The sequence below is a fragment of the Esox lucius genome, chromosome 13, assembly GCF_011004845.1.
Source record: "Esox lucius isolate fEsoLuc1 chromosome 13, fEsoLuc1.pri, whole genome shotgun sequence".
In the NCBI taxonomy this organism is placed as follows: Eukaryota; Metazoa; Chordata; class Actinopteri; order Esociformes; family Esocidae; genus Esox; species Esox lucius.
Window position 1 is genome coordinate 13,283,173 of NC_047581.1, and position 13,826 is coordinate 13,296,998.

Below are 13,826 nucleotides of genomic sequence, written 5' to 3' on the forward strand. Positions count from 1 at the left end.
AACACAAGATAACAAAGAAATCTATCAGTATATCAGGTCCAGCTAGGTCCTTTGTTAAGGTGTATCAGAGGGTGCGTGTGTGTGTGCGTGTTAGATTTTAAGTGGGTATGTATCGGGGGATGGGTACTGGCAGTTTAAATAACACTCCCCTTGGAGACAAAGGTCTAAAATATGGTGGACTTGATGGTTTGGTTTGGCTGGTTAAGAGCTCACATAGTGTGTGTGTGTGTGTAAGGGGGGGGGGGGGGGGGCTATATTTAGCCTGAATTACAGAAGCCACGGTTCCTGACCTCCCCCACTGTTAATGATCACACACAGCCCACCCTGCCCCCGAAACCCACGCACACACACACACACTTCCTCACACTTCGTCCGCCCAGCGTATGTAAGGAAAGGGACTTCCTGCTTGGTTAAGCCATGGCAGGAGTGACGCAAAGTGCTGAGAGACAGAAAGAGGCACCAGCAGTGTCCTTTACATGATGAAAGATGGAGTGGGCTTAAAACCCTTTCAGCTGGAGAACGCACCTCCAACAGAGACTGGATAGGGTTATAATGGGGGAGGGGATCCGATACAGTAGTCCCTCCCCCCCGGATAATACAACGCTCCACAGAGAACAGGACACACGACAGAAACCTTTCACAGGGCAGTTTATGTCTCTGACAAGAAAGCGACTCAGGGAAATGTGCTGCCTGTTTGTAAAAACAAATGACTTCCGCCTACCGTGATAAGCATTATCACATACATCATGCTCAAACAAGAGCTTTTGATCACGTTGTCCAGTCAACACTGTGTCTCTAGAACGCAGCCGGGTGAAAACCATGCCAGCACTGAGCAATGAGCAATATAAAACGCCTTTACCAAGAGGTTTAAGATTCCTAAGGCAATTAGCAGCAGACCACAATTAATGTATGGGTCTGTTTGGCCTTGGATTAAGTGACTCCACTGATTCAACATTGAAAAACATGCTTTGACAGAAACCCTCCCCACTGTGTCCCAACAACCACAGCATTGACATGTAACTTTAACCCGAGAAAGGGAAATTAAACACAGTCCCATTAACTGAGAACATTTCAATAGTCCAAGGACATGATAGTCACTGTGCCTGACCGTAAGGGTTTGTTTGTGCTTTAAATTAACAAAACATTTCCTCTTCCATGCAACAAGAATTTCAAATTGATTTCAGTAATATATATATATAAGATTCATAAATGCATGCTTTATAATTCCAAAATTCATTGAAATATTAATGTCATGAGGTGACATGAAGTGAAAGTGTGGAGGAAGGACTTCAAAGCTGGGCAAGTCCAAAAGGTTTCCACTGGTTAAAAAACCTGACTAAGAACAGACTCTTTTGGCAACTTTGATAGGGGGGTTGGGCTTTCTTATGACAGACAGCTCTATCAACAAATCAATCAAAGGCAGATATGCCAAAAGTCCGTGATTCAAATCCAAAATGTGCAGGCTGATGTAGGCTAAATTAGCACTACATATTTGTACTTAATAATATAATTATATAATACTAATTCACATTACGTACAGCTCTACATAAAATTAAGAGACCACAGATGTGAGGAACAGATTTGTTCAATTTGCAGTGGTCTCTTAATTTTAACCCTTCTGTTCCTCACTCAAAACTGGTTTGGAAAGGAAAGAAAAAGGTGCAATGGTCTCTTATTTTTTTCCAGAGCTGTATAGTGAATCAACAAGTGACTAGTAGTGGGAAAATATTTATACTGTCGCTCATTTTAGTCACCAGTAGAATGTAACTAACAAATTATTTTAGCGCTTTCGATTTCTGTCTGTTGCTTACTCACCACACAGTATATCAGCACTTCCAACACATCGCCAGGACCCGGCAGGGCCCTAGTACTCGCCCAGTTAGTGATCTAGTTCCTCTCAATGACAAAACATTGTTTGTAATGGAAAACCGACTCCAGACACTGTGCCTTGGGATGGGGTTATCAGGCCTAGGTAACCACCGCCCAGTGAGTCATCTTAACCTCTCTCCTATCACATAAACAGTGCTGACGGGGACAAACCTCTTCCAGATGGGCGACAGACACATACCACAGATCAATATGTAACCTCACTCAGCAGTACACAACACAGCTATAGATACCAACACACACTGAAACACTTACCCTCACTACCACTGCCAAAGGACCCCACATACCTAATACACACACAAAAAAGGTCACTGATGAAGTTGTGTTATTTTGATAGATGAAGTTTTGAATAAACCTTGAGTGTGAGCTCAACATTTCATTTCTAGAATGCGGTTGACATGGAGAAAAAAGTTGTATTTAAAAAAAATTAATAAAGCAAAATAAAGTAAAACTAGTGACAATGGGACTCCAGACTATTTCATCTCTCTGTGTTGATGGACCATGATTTGGAGTTTACCCAAATGAACACTACACAGTAGGGCAAAAGTCCCATCCCACGTGGATAGACAAAAGTTCCAGACCTTTTTTTTCTTCCAAGAGCTTTAAGAAAAATAAGACCTTTTCAGAGTTTTCACAATTTGTGTGTTATTTGACTGGTGATTTCGTTAACTGCAGTCCTATCTGAATCCCTGTTGCTGTGCACCACATGGACAAGGTGAAATTAACGGTAAGCTAACAGACAAATGCAAGGCTACAGATGGTTGCATCTTTGTGCAGTGAAGGAACATTTGGTAGTTATGCAAGACATTGTAGTGAATGGGACCAACTGGACTAATCAGGTTGATTGAAACAGTGGGGTACAACACTTGACAGCAAATGGCTGAGCAAAATATTTGTCTTTCTACAAAATATCTCAACCATTTTTGGCTTTAATACATTCAAAATGTATTTTAGATTTTACTCTAGAATTACAATAACATGATTCTAATTTCAAAATGCATTTGTACAATTTTATTCTGTGAATCTAAAATTAATTCTTTAACTAATTTGACTTATTACAAAAGTAATTTATATTTTATTCTTAATATTTCTTTTGAATTATTAAGTAGAAAAAACATTTTAAAGGTTTCTTTTCACTGTGTTTTAGGTTCAATTCTCATGAGGAGCCAGTATGCAAATATATTCACTGGAGTCACACTGGATAAGAGCTAAATTGCTTAATGGTATTGTTCACCTGGCCCTAATATGTATACCCAAATTAATACAAATTATCCAACTAAATACACAAACATATGTGGTATTTGATAAGCACATACTACCCTACAAATAGCAAATTACGATTTCTTTTTTTTTATGACATACATATACCGTAACTGTTATTTAACCAGGTAAGTATGCTAAGAACATATAGCTGCAAAAGAAGATAGCTGAAACAGAAGTTACAAACATATTATAATCTGGGTTTAGGCTTACCATTCAGTTTTTCGTTAAAAAAAAACTAAGACAACTAAAACTATTAGAATTGTTCCTCTTAATAAAATGTTCTTTAAAATAACGTTTGTATACCCTCAGACTGCACTATAGTAAAAACATTATTCGGTATGTATTGTTATACCCAACTTCCAAAACAAAAACATGATAAAATAATAGCCAAAATAGCAGTGAATCTGGTGATAGTAGAAAATAAAAACAAAATTAGCCCTCCAGCTAAATTCTAGTCTCTCAGACTTATACATGCAAATGTAGGGTTTCTTATGTATACAGGCAACAGACCCAACCCCTTCCACGCTCTCTTCCAATCCTCTACCCTTACCTTCCCATGTATCCATTTCATGCTTCTCCCAGTTTGCCAGGACGCCATTCAAGCAAAGATTCCGCTAAAAAAAAGCCACACAGCGTGGGAGCCTCGTCCTCATGACTCTTCTTTCTCTCTCTGACCGACAACCTCCTCCCTCCACAGCCTGTCTTTCCTCTGACCATAGACTACTAAGCCAGCACCACTGGTCATTTTACTGCCTGGTCACATGACCACAGAGTTCAAGCCCTGGGGTCAGGGCATGGCTTGAGGTCCAATGACGGCTGGGGTTATCTAAGTGGAACTGATAGTCCCATTTTCTCTGTTGTTGAACAATGCTACCCCTGCCCAAATTAGCCTCCCCTGCCTATGCCTCTGGCACTTTTCACTGAGGACCAAAGTGCACGCCCTAGCATAAACACAGGTTCAAGCTGACAAAACACAGAAACACACACTTTGTAAGTAGAAGACAAATAGCTGTAGCCAAGGTGTCAGTGCGCAGTAACAAACCAGGAACAGTCCCTCTAAATACTGTACGCAACAAGCACAACAATGAGCCTCTAGATATTGCGTAACAAGTATAAGAAAAGGCCTCAAGTTAATAATAAAACATGTATTATATTTTATATAATATTATCTGTCCCCGCAAGAAATTGGTTCCATCCACAAATTATATCTGCATGCCTAACCCGCCAACAGAACCCAAAGAGCAACATGACAACATGTCAATCATACAGTTCACCAATGATATGCCAGGTATATACCTGATGCATAACCATTGCACTTCATGGTGTATTTCTTGGGCATGCCTTACCATCTACAGGGGTTTCCTCCTTCATTACCTCCAGTGTCCTCTCTAGGAAGCCATGTTTTGAAGATCCCAGTTCTGAGCCAATGGACCAAGTTCTCTGACTGTATCCCTGCTACCCTGTAACCCTGTAATCCTACTAATATTCCACCCTGTAACCTCCTCTACAGGGGACCTCGCACCAGTCACCCTCCTTCTGTCCGGTCAGGTCTCAGCCCGCCCTCTTGAGCTCCACCCTGCTACTGCTGCAATCACTTGTTGACTACTCCACTGTCTTATTACAGCCTCACAAACTCCCTGCCCCGTGGCCTCGTTGCCTCACAGCCATGCAGCCTCAACGTTTCTCTGCCTCTCTGTATAACAGACACACTCATTCACAGCTACACGCTCTCAGAGCCACACTGTCTTACAGCCCGCAGTTTCCCAGCCCCGCAACCCACCCCCATGCCAATGCTAATGACCCACCTCTGTCGCACATAAGAGGCTTTTCACATTCAAATGCCGTGGAGGAAAGGAAGAGACTTAAGATCTGAGAGACGGAGAAATTGAGATTTTATCATGCGTAGGTGTGGTAATCAGTGACCACTGTTAAGCCCTAGCAAAAGTAGCGGTAGTATCAGTCGTAGTGGTATCAGTCGTAGTAGAATCAGTCGTAGTAGAATCAGTCGTAGTGGTATCAGTCGTAGTAGAATCAGTCGTAGTAGAATCAGTCGTAGTAGAATCAGTCGTAGTGGTATCAGTCGTAGTAGAATCAGTCGTAGTGGTATCAGTCGTAGTAGAATCAGTCGTAGTAGAATCAGTCGTAGTAGAATCAGTCGTAGTGGTATCAGTCGTAGTAGAATCAGTCGTAGTAGAATCAGTCGTAGTAGAATCAGTCGTAGTGGTATCAGTCGTAGTAGAATCAGTCGTAGTGGTATCAGTCGTAGTAGAATCAGTCGTAGTGGTATCAGTCGTAGTAGAATCAGTCGTAGTGGTATCAGTCGTAGTAGAATCAGTCGTAGTAGAATCAGTTGTAGTAGAATCAGTCGTAGTGGTATCAGTCGTAGTAGAATCAGTCGTAGTAGAATCAGTCGTAGTAGAATCAGTCGTAGTAGAATCAGTCGTAGTAGAATCAGTCGTAGTGGTATCAGTCGTAGTAGAATCAGTCGTAGTAGAATCAGTCGTAGTAGAATCAGTCGTAGTAGAATCAGTTGTAGTGGTATCAGTCATAGTAGAATCAGTCGTAGTAGAATCAGTCGTAGTAGAATCAGTCGTAGTGGTAAGAGTTGCGGTACTATCTGTCAAAGTAGAAATGCAGCAGATTGCCAATCCATCGACTGACCTGTCGTTGTAGTGGCATCTGTCTCTCCCTTTCATATCGGAATGTAGAACGGTGTATGATGGCTTGACTAGCAATCTGTGTGATAGTCTGTCGTATGAAATGCCCTGTGAAAACACTCAGGTACAGTGGTGTGACACTCTTCTCAATAGTGAGACCGTGTCTTAGGTTGCCTCTGGCTACCTTTGGCTACTAATACACGCCATTATTTTGGCAAGTCTATATGTTTGAAGGAAAAGCCATGTTTTTTTTCTTTTCTAAGGCATAATTTCTGGTTATAATGCTCATAAGAAAACCACTTTAGGGTTTAGGACTCATAGTGGGAACAGGCCATATGTCACACTTGACCTTAGCACCTTCACCCACCCCCCACCCCCCCACCCCATCACCATGCACACGCCAAAGCTGAATAACATAATCAGCCATTTTACCTTTAACCTTGGAGTCACAGAAGATGACATGAACAATCCTGCCTGAAATTCCCTTGGTTAGTTATCAGGGCGATGTGGTAAGGGAGACATTATGGCTGCTCGTCATCAAGACTTGAGGCCCAGGTCAGGTCAGGTAGAGGCTATCTCTCTACACATCTATTGAATGTCCAAGGCCTGGTTTAGGGCTTCTGTTCCCTGGGTAGTAGGTCATCTAAACCCTAAACTGCCTTGCTCTATTTAGTTAAACACAGAGGGTGAACATGTGCCCCACTGTCTTACAAAACAGGCTAAGCATACGAAGAAAGCGGACGCCTACTGGTTCTGGCTGTTTTCCACTCACTGGTTCATTTCTTGAAACAAATTAAACGTTTTAGGTAAAAGACAGTAGTAGTTCATTTGAAAATGTTTTTTCAAAGTTGAAAAACCCTATGAATAGGATAAATGAAAATAACCAGAAAATATAGGATCTAAAGGACATGCATTCAGGTGGTAATACAACTAAACAAAGGCCAGGTTGCGAAAAATTTGATCATGTAAAGTTGACTACAGAAATGTTAAGTTACTCGAATGTCAATCTGAAAGAGTTTATTCCTCATTTTTTGTTGTTGTTGCATTTTCCTGAACATTAGAGTAACAAAAGAATGTATTTGGTTAGTAACTCCCCTCACCTCCCCCTCCTCCTGCCAAGCATTGGGAAATGCCTTTTGAGAGGGGAGGCAATGACCATCCAGAATAACAGGAATAGGCACACTGCTAGTTAGGCACACTGTGAGGAATAGGCACACTGTGATTTCTCAATAACTCCCTTGAACACAAACAAACCACAAAACACACACTAACCACAAACACACACAAACCAAACACACACAGCATTCAATATCCCAATGTCAAACCCCATTCATGTGGAGACTAAAGCTTCTTGTATCACAGAGACCCAGCATATTATAAAAGAGCAAAATGCGTCATTAGACACAACCCGCTATTTACTGAAAACATACACACATTACAGTTAATCCCTCCCTCTGAAAACACAAAACAAATACTGTCTTCATGTATGTAGTGGGATCCTGCAGAACGATGAAATGAATGATGACAGTTAGTGAGACAGATTGTGTTGAGTGTAGGAGTGTGACGTGAGCTTGCCTAAATGGGAGATGACCTCACTGTCCAACAGGCTCTGGGGTCACATCCTGTTGTCCACTTCCAAAGATTAGATTTACAATGAACTAAGCTACTTTTGCTTTTTTTGGGACACTAATGACCAATAGATCAATGAGCAGGATTCCCTCATGCACTTCAGTATCACACACCCTCTCGTGACAAACACACATGAACGGAGATACGCAGACACACATTTGATGTGCACTCCAGTAACATGCGCATTGTAAACACTGGTCACTTTCCCTCTTTTCTTTTATGTCTTTTTTAGTTGATTCCGTATTATTGTTTGTTGTATTTGCACAACAAATACAGACTCTGGCCCACACTTCTGTCTTCAGGAAGACATTTGACATCCAGTCACATTAAATGCATTGCAACCGTTTCACTATAGGTGGTAAATGTAGACAATGTAGTGAATTATGATTAATGGCGCAATTTCATTCTTTTAATATTATTTGGCTCACTTTCTGGTTCTACTCCTGAAAGGCAGAGCAGCATGATATGTTTTTACTTCTGATATACTCACTGTTGTGTTTCCTCATTCTCCCAAGTCCTTTCATAGAGTAAATAAGCCTATTCCTATCAGCTGGCCCAGTTGCTCAGCTGAACGTGTACAATTTGATCCTAATAGCAATTCATCGACGCTAATACTTTAATGCAGTCTAAAATTCCTTTAGTCAGTGAAATGTATTACCTTTAATGTGCGGTAGAAAACCACCACTCACAAAGTTTCAATCTGACTAGTATAGTTTCACCTAGGGTTACCTGCCCATGACTGTCTGCTCCACTGACAAGTACAGCATCCAATGCTTTCCGGCCTTTCGATAAATAGAGACATCTGTTACAATCTCTTAAAAAGTTTAAAGACTTTTAGAGATTTTCAAGCCAAACATTTGTGGTCATAACAATTCTGTTATGACCACAAACCTTTCATTTTATGACTGAGAAGGGGCTGTACGTTTTTATTCATAAAGTCCACGAGGAGAGTCATGTGAAAAAAAGTTTTTATTGGTTATGAAACCTCAAGTTGGATCAGCCATCCCAGGACTGTCCCTCACAGTAATGACAAAAGAAAAATAAGATTTCTTCATTTTATTCTGTTCCTTATCCCAATCAAAATATCAATCAATCTTTCTTTCCTTTTCTGACTGGAAAGTCATATACTCACCCATTTGGTGTCATAAAAGTAATGGATGAAGACACACTACCCAAAATCATGTGGGCTGTCATTGAATATATCGCTTGTCTTATAGACACACACATAGTTTCTATTAGTGTAATTCTAGCTAATGTAACAAAAGTGGTAAATCACTGGCTCTGGGTGCGCTGCAATAACAAACAGGACAGAATATGAGATATTTATACCCTGTTAAAGTAACAGACACATATGCCAGCAATTATCAGTCTGTTTCTCATGAAACAAAATCCATGAGTTATGTGGAGATACTTGTGACAGAAACTCCCTTGTTAGTGCAATCGATCATTAAATACCCAAGAAAATAACAACCTTCTTTTCATCCAACCTCCCCCTCCCTTTGGCCAATTGAAATATTGACTACTATGCCGCCCCCTTTGGTTGAATAACAGTAACTGTGTGAATACCAGAGCTAGTGGGGCAGGTGGAGTTGGAGATAAGGCATGGTGTTGTGGCCTGGGGCGCTCTAGTCAGGGCCACTGCCATCAGGTGCCTTTGCTGACGCAGCGTAGGTTTGAATCCAAGCTCCACCTGGCTCCCTGTCTATCTGTGGTACTACTGTTACATAATGCATCGAGAGAACTTGGTCCATTTCTAATTATCATTAGTCTTGCTGCAGTCCTCCCTTTGTAATTTTGTGCCAAAAGAGACGCGTTTTAATCAAACTTTTTGTTCGCTTTTTAGAACACCGATCAATGTCATTTAGTTGGATCTGTTTCGCTAGATGCCTCATTAACCAAGTTCTGTTATGATTGGGCCTGTGGTGTCTGCATTTCACAAGGTTGGAAAGAAAGACAACATTTCACAGTTTTGGGAAGTCACCTTAAACACAGTGTTGTCTTATATCTTTAAAATAAGAGGGACGGTCCATTTAGAGAACCCAATAGGGGAGTTCGCCTGAATTACTATTTTGTAGTTGCACACACATCTTTTACCCTGGAATCCTTCTTAAGGCTAGTTGTGGCTCACAGCACCTCCCTCACCAAGGACAATGCTGAAAAACCAGGGTCAATTTGCATATCACCACAACAGAATCACTGAGGACTCGATTGCGCTCCACAATGCCCTCTCCCTAGAGCGGTTTGAGAGCTCCAATTGTCTTGCTGACCACGTCACCAGTGAACTAAGATGGTGCAGACACACCTAGACAGTGGGGAATAAAACAGGAGGCTGAACGGATTTGGCATGGGCCCTCCGATCCTCAAAATGTTCTACAGCTGCACAATGTTCATGTTGTCAGGCTGCATTACCACTTGGTCTGCAACTGCACCACCTCGATGGAGGGGTGCAAAAGCCCAAGTTATTCACACTCATCACATAACCTGCTACCATTGCAGTTCATTATATCTCTTCTCTGCTACCCCAACTATGTATAAAAAACAACTAGGTATCTACCTAACTACGTCTAAAAAACGAAATGACTCCATACACTCACACACCATGTCGGTACTGGGACTCCCAGTAAATAGCCACGTTATTGCTGTTTATATCATTATTCTTTGTTATTTGTATTCATATCGCATTCCATATGTTACTATTTTCTATCTTTAATGTATCATCTTTAATGTGCATTTCACTGTTAGTAAACAGTATGCCTGTTATTTAAGAAGCAAGGGACAAATACGGGTTCCTTCTGATTTAGTAATTTTGGTCCATTCGGCAATAAACCTTAATAAGACTTCAGAAGATTTACCAGCAGAGGGAGACAACAGACACTAATGAGTCTTCTCAGATCCTCTCGTTCATCCGCTGGAACTTGGACAGATAACTCCAACATGAACCAACTCACAAGACATGCACAGGCTTCCCCAATTCCCTTTCACAGTTATGATCACTTAGAGCAGACAGGTATACTGTAGGCATGCCACGCTAGAGAGACAGATGATGACAGGGCATGAGCCCGGCTCACAGACACAGTGATTGGGGCTTTAGTGTGGCTTTCACCATAAGCTTGGGATCAAACGCAGTACTGCTTATGTCTGAGACGAGTGCTGTTGTTTCTATTATAAAGAATCATAATAGTAGTATTACCACTATAAATATTTACTGCTGTAAGACTAACCCAAGGGTATATCATCTAAGTAAATGTATCGTTTCAGAACAAAAGTTTTGGAAATTGATTGGTCCAAACAGATGAAAGCTAGTGTTTCCCCTTTACTTTTTTCCTAGCAGTGGGGGTGGGGGGGTGGGGGGGGTGTCACATCAACATGCCTATATACACCATGCCAAACGCTCAAATCTGGAAATGCTACAAGCATGTTTAATTTTTTTTGCTAAAATGACGTTACTGTGCACCAGCCTCTCTGGCTTGTCAACGTAATTTTACAATACTTTCTTAACATCTTTCCCCATTAATAACACAAGTGCTCCACCTCAATTAACCATTTTCTGAAACTGTTGATGAATGACCTCCCAGGCACCTAATAAAAGCCACTAGCCACTAGCCACTAACTGTATCAATTCCAATATATCATGAAAATATAGTTTTGCTGGATGTAGCACACAGTGCCCCATGATTCCACATTCTGTTTGTACTTCGTACAATACATTTACTGTGGCACTAAATAGATTTGAAACAATCCCTCTCTAAAGCTAACGAACACAAGCAAATTAACATAGATATGTTCTCTACATTAACTTTATTAGGCAAAAATGTCTCACTTAATTGTTTTGGGGTTTAGGTCCCAGCAGTGTGCCCTACTCAAATTGAAAGTCTATGATACCTTCACCGCCACTGCGACCCATCTATACTGTAAGTGCTTTAAGAGGGAAACACTGTGAAAGCTACTGCCTGTCTTCTGTGATGTTTAAGACAATCTCTGATAGCTCAATTTCTGCATGTTTAACCAAGGGGGACTAGTCCTGCCACTAACTTACACCGCTTTCAGTGAAGTTAACAACTGTGCTCTACAAGTAAATATTCAGTAGAGTTAGGATTACAATGCTGTGCTTTATAAGTAAACATTCAGTAAAGTCAAATTTACAACACGGCTCTATCAGTAAACATTCAGTATGTTCAGGTTTATAACACCGTGCTCTAAACTTTAATTATCAGTTGTCATGACAACAATTACATTTAAATAACATTTCCATAATAATTTCCAAAATAATTTCTAAGAATATCAAAAATGACTGCAGTTTAATTCTTTTCAGGCTGGTAGTAAGCAAAAGCATTTTATTTTTTTGACCCATCAATAAAAAGCTTATCTGACATTTCAAATAGTGACTACTGGACAAAGACCCAAACGAAATGGCATTCAATTTCTACAGTGTTTTGTGGACCAACGTGTGCTGAAGTTTGACCGTCATAAAAAGTAGCACACTAATGTAAATGAGCCAGCCAACTGTAATATTCAATGAAAGGGAATAATGAGTGCAGACATAACCAGCGTAGCACACATAACATTGAATATGTTCCAGTGCAGCTGAATTGGTTATTCCAGAAGCTGGCTAACTAACTAACATGAGTTGTCACCAATTCTCCCGCTGCCAGCAGCTGTAATATACTGTATGCAGCTGATCGAAACATGCTAATGGGCAGAGAGTCTGATATTCAGTCATTCTGGAGGAATATAATCATAACTATATGAAGCATTCCTTTAGGTTAAGGAGAGTTATCCTTCCCTTACCAAGAGCATCTTTACACAACAATCGTTTTTTTAGAGGAATGATCAGTGTCGCCAGATTGGCTTAGGAGAAAAAAAATGATATTTTGAATGGGTGAAAATGTCAGTTGTCACCTTCTGAGGTCACCTTCCGTAGAAGCGTGGGACACTTTCAACAGATACCTCTTATGGTTCCTGAGGTACAAAGACAACATCTTGCTCAGTGTGTATTGAAGAGGAATGAACGGTGACATGGGAATGTGTGGTCCTGATGTCCTTCTGTCGCCATATATAAATCACCTAAAAAAACAGATTTGTCACTGGGAAGCAACTAAAAACATCTCACGCTGACCCCTCAAAAATTCTACCGTCACCAGAAACAGCACTTGTCTGATGCAGAACGTTCTGTTAATTACCAGGCAAACAAAATAGTGAGTTTATAAGCCTTTCAGGTTAAGGCTCTGTCCAAAACACTGTGCACACAAGAGTTGTGCAGCAACACTTTCTCATTGCAAACCTTGTTTATATGAAATCGTTGTCACTGCAACTGTTGTAGTCTAAATAGGCTCTAAATATCTCAGCTACTTGTCAACAATAGGAAATATATGTCCAACTTTACCGCTCACATATCTAATACTCCCATGACCGACTCACTCATGTTTGGACCTTAGTAACTGCAGGTAGTATGTGAATCAGTATCAGTAGAATCAGGTTTATAACACCATGCTCCAAGTAAAGCAGGACCCCCCCCCCCCCCCTTTCAATTCGCGAGATACAGTCTTAACATCAAGCATCTGGGCTGTCTGGGGTTTAGGAGCAGAGGGGTTTGTGTGTTTTAAGGATGAGACATCCAGACGTTTTTTCTTATTCTCTCAGCCAACATGATAATGACAGGTTTCACAGACAGCAGGGTGCAGATCTCTGTCTGCTGCTCCTCCTTCAAAAGAAGCCTGCTGTAGACTGAGTGGGCTTGGAGCCTGGGACTGGAGCCTGCCAAATTACAGTGTGATCCTCCTTCGCTTCTCTGTCCCTCTGCTCTTTCTCTGTCTATCCCCCACTCGCTTTCCTGTCTCTTTCCTCTCACTCTTATCCCTTTCATACCGAGATGAAAACATGCCAATTTTACCATGTTGCAATTTATTTGCACACTTTTCTTTATATTTGGAACAAGTCCATAATGTACTGTATTCAAAATAGCCTGTACTTTTATTTGTCTTAGTCATGATTGCGCCAATACTTTCAGTACAAACTTCCCATTTCATCTTACTGTCTTTTGGCACGCATAAATCATGGACATTCTATTCTTTTGTTACCCAACATCAAACCTGTCCTTGTCAATCACAAAGCTTTAAAGAGATTTCTATGAATGCATCTCATCATTTAAATCTATAATTACTTTCTTGAGTAGTTGAGAAATCCTTTGGTGTTTCGCTTAGGGAAACGAACAGTGCAAGTTTATATTTTGTTGTACACTTTTTCATGTAAATAATAAAAGGACCTTATATTTAGTTTATAAATTATGGTTTAATATGTATACAATTTTAACTCACATCCATTCTGTACAGGTTAAACATTCATCATTGTTTTCCTAGTGCTGTTAAAATAATAAAATAATGAATGATTAAT

General features: G+C 40.6%; 1 protein-coding gene across 3 annotated transcripts in view; it reads right to left on the reverse strand.

Moving 5' to 3' along the window:
• nr6a1a (nuclear receptor subfamily 6, group A, member 1a) overlaps window positions 1-13,826 on the reverse strand; it is a 95,514-nt gene that overhangs the window by 22,578 nt on the left and 59,110 nt on the right. Inside the window, exon 1 of one of the 3 annotated variants that reach the window (XM_020052157.3) lies at window positions 4,497-4,567. The exons of 1 other annotated variant lie outside the window; for it this stretch is intronic. In XM_020052157.3, coding sequence (XP_019907716.1) covers window positions 4,497-4,521 — 25 coding nt within the window. In that variant the 5' untranslated portion in view covers window positions 4,522-4,567. Of the gene's footprint in view, window positions 1-3,700; window positions 3,846-4,496; window positions 4,568-13,826 lie in introns of those variants that run through there. One more of the 3 variants, XM_010876207.4, reaches the window with a different exon arrangement.